Consider the following 3052-nt stretch of genomic DNA (forward strand, 5'->3'; position numbering starts at 1 on the left):
GAATAGAATTTATTTACACTGGAACATTGACAGGCTCTCTGAGAATTTCTTGGTGGCCGTTTCTCGCCTTGCACAAGCTCTGAGGGACGAGAGTCGACAACCGACATCAATCGAGTACCTCGCATTCCAGTTTGCGTATTACTGTTTGTCCAATGGAGAGAGTCTGGCCCACGAACATGCGCGTTGCCTTGGAACACCAGGTTTCCGCCCACACACTCAGACGTACATGTCTTTGACAGATCCCGGTGAAGGGCATGTTTTGGGAACTACACGCTTCAACGACTGGATGAAGGGCGCAATCATCCACGTCGAACATCTTGAGCGACCAAGAAACCTTCCAAGAGAGAACATAGAGTCCTACAGAGTTCCTTCCATTTTTGACTTTGCCAAAGTTCGTCTCCATGTTGGACCAGCCGCACCTACGACCTACTTTGTGGGAAGAAGAATTAAAGACTCGGGTAATTTTGATGAAGATTTCATAAAACTTGTCAACATTACCGCCGCCGCCGCCACTGCCGCCTTCTTTCAAGGGGCCGCTGAATGTAAGGTATCCATGGAGGGGATGACCACGAACCAGGCAGTTAGGTACATGCAGGCACTTAGGGCTCAAGTCCAGAGAAAGAAGAAGCAGTTCATGTCGGCTGCCTGGAATCTGAATCAGACCATTATAGATGATTATGACAGAATCGAACCGGCGGAATTGACCCAGAGAATGGAAATAGCAACGCGGGCCATAGAGATCACTTCCATTGGAGGATTCAACAAAGTTACGTGGGACGGAGCTAGTGATACATATCCCTCAAAATGTATCATGTACCAACTAAACTTTGAAGAAGCCTTGACCATCGTACACGAAGCTCACCAACGAGGTCTCGTCACGTACTTCTCAGCTGGATTCAAGTTCAACGAAATCAAGTATGCAGTTTTTACTGGAGTCGATGGAATCGGAATCGGTGGGGCTCAGGTCCTGAGATTCATGGACGGCGAGACTGGAATGCATGGCCCCTACACGGAAGAAAATATCCCAAGAATTCTTGCCAGCAGAGATGAAGCAGCTCACTCGTTCCGTGGAAGAGGCGTCCATCTCCTTGCCCGACTGGACACGATGTTCTTCGAAGGTTCCATCTCCGAAAGGCAAAATCGGCTTCGCAATGACCTATTCGGCGCTTTGCTGGCCACAGATGAACAGAAGGTTGAAGGTACGATACAAGAATTAGATGAGGTCGTGCATCTCCCTGATGAAGGCAATGAACCTCTTCTTGGAACTGCAAAGCGTTTGCTGTCAACAGAAGAGCCCATGTTGAAAAAGCATTGTGAAACTGAAAGTGAATGGAAATCTTTTACCAAGATGTTGAAGAGTCTGGTTATCTCAAAGGACACGGCCTCGCTGTACGAAGAATATGACAGCGACCCCTGGTTAGGCATGAGGAAAGCATACAGACAGAAGCAAATGGAGAACAACAAGATCGTCACTAGGCAGATTTCCTTTGACGTGAACTGCAGAGCCTTCAGATTTTAAATTAGGCTTAAGTTCTTTTGCCATTTATTTCGGAAAGATATTTTGTCATGTTTTTATTTTATATTAATTCTAAGAAGACTGATCTTATACGCCTGTTTAATACACTTGTCACTTACCAAGTTGAAGCCATTTCTCCTTAAATGATTCCATAAGTAATGCAATTACCAAACTGTTGCATTATTCATTTTTATGCAATTTAACAGTTACGTTGAATGTTACTTATGAAATACTTTTATACCTTGGTTTATTTAATATAGAATTTTTTTTCCCCCACATGTCAGAAAGTGCGAAGATAAAGTGTATTATATTATTTCTGAAAGTTTTTGTAGGAAGTGTGAGTACTGATCTTTCATAAAACATAATCAATTTATTTATATATTACGTCATTATTACCGAACAGTATTCACGGCACGTTATGATAAAAAAGATTGCTTTAGTAAAATGTCTCCTTATGCCCATGTCTTATTATAAGGAATTATATATCTAACTAAATAGGTTGATAAAATATGTTCAAGTTTGTTTCCAAGTACATAGATAATGCATAATTAGTACACAGCAAAAGAGCAAACGCACTAAACAGATCTGACCATTTTACGTTTTAGTAATAGGCCTAACACGCGTCGGCAGGGTTGGTCTGTTGACTGTTTAATTATGTAATGCATTGTATTGTGATATATATTTATAATGTTTATATTTCTATTTTTTAACAGTTAAGTGCGTTTTGAACTTGTTATAAATAAAGAATGTTGTGATATATTACGCTGTCTTATTGTTCACTGAGACTTACCAATGATTTTGCACTGAAATGACTTAATCTTCATTGATAAATTTATGTTCATCAATTTTTCTTCGAATCCTCAATTTATATATTTATGTATCAGTTTATTTGTCGATACATACATACATACACACACACACACACATACATACATACATACATACATACATACATACATACATACATATATGCATGCATACATACATACAAGAGTCAGACATAAAGACAGACAGACATGGAGCCAGACCGACATAGTCATAGTGCATGCATGTATATATGCCGCGTACATGTGGATATGTCTGCACAATATGCATACATATATGCTCATCAATACACACTTGCATTACATGGTATACAATGCGTCTTGCATTGTACATGTAAGCGCACTCAGAACAGCAGAAGAAGAACATTGAGCAATTATTTCTATTTTTCTCTATCCGTCTTCATATCGGTTCTTTGTCTTCCAGTTTTCGGCCCGTAAACTTTCTCTTTTATGTATAGAATATTATCTATCCATGACCTACTAATCAACCTACCTCTCCTATTCCTTCCATGCATACGTTCCGATCTGCACTCCAACATACCAGAGGTAATTGAAACGTTCTGAATATTTTCTTATAACTAATTTGGTTTCTTTGAACGTGTCAATAAATAAAATACTAATCGAAAGACAAAATAATATCCTATAAAATGAGCTACACGTGCAACACGCCGGACACCTGTACATACATGCATGTGACGTAACATAGGTAAAT

The 3052-nt window shown here is 39.7% G+C and overlaps 1 protein-coding gene across 1 annotated transcript in view; it reads left to right on the forward strand.

Moving 5' to 3' along the window:
* LOC149801508 (uncharacterized) overlaps nt 1-2141 on the forward strand; it is a 4443-nt gene extending 2302 nt beyond the window's left edge. Inside the window, exon 2 of the mRNA XM_089955686.1 lies at nt 1-2141. This exon is cut by the window's left edge and continues 431 nt beyond it. Within this exon, the coding sequence (XP_089811812.1) occupies nt 1-1519 (1519 nt within the window). The 3' untranslated portion in view covers nt 1520-2141.
* Nucleotides 2142-3052: the final 911 nt, after the last annotated feature.

Source organism: Sinohyriopsis cumingii, chromosome 4, assembly GCF_028554795.1.
Source record: "Sinohyriopsis cumingii isolate HCF-2022 chromosome 4, ASM2855479v2, whole genome shotgun sequence".
Classification (NCBI taxonomy): domain Eukaryota; kingdom Metazoa; phylum Mollusca; class Bivalvia; order Unionida; family Unionidae; genus Sinohyriopsis; species Sinohyriopsis cumingii.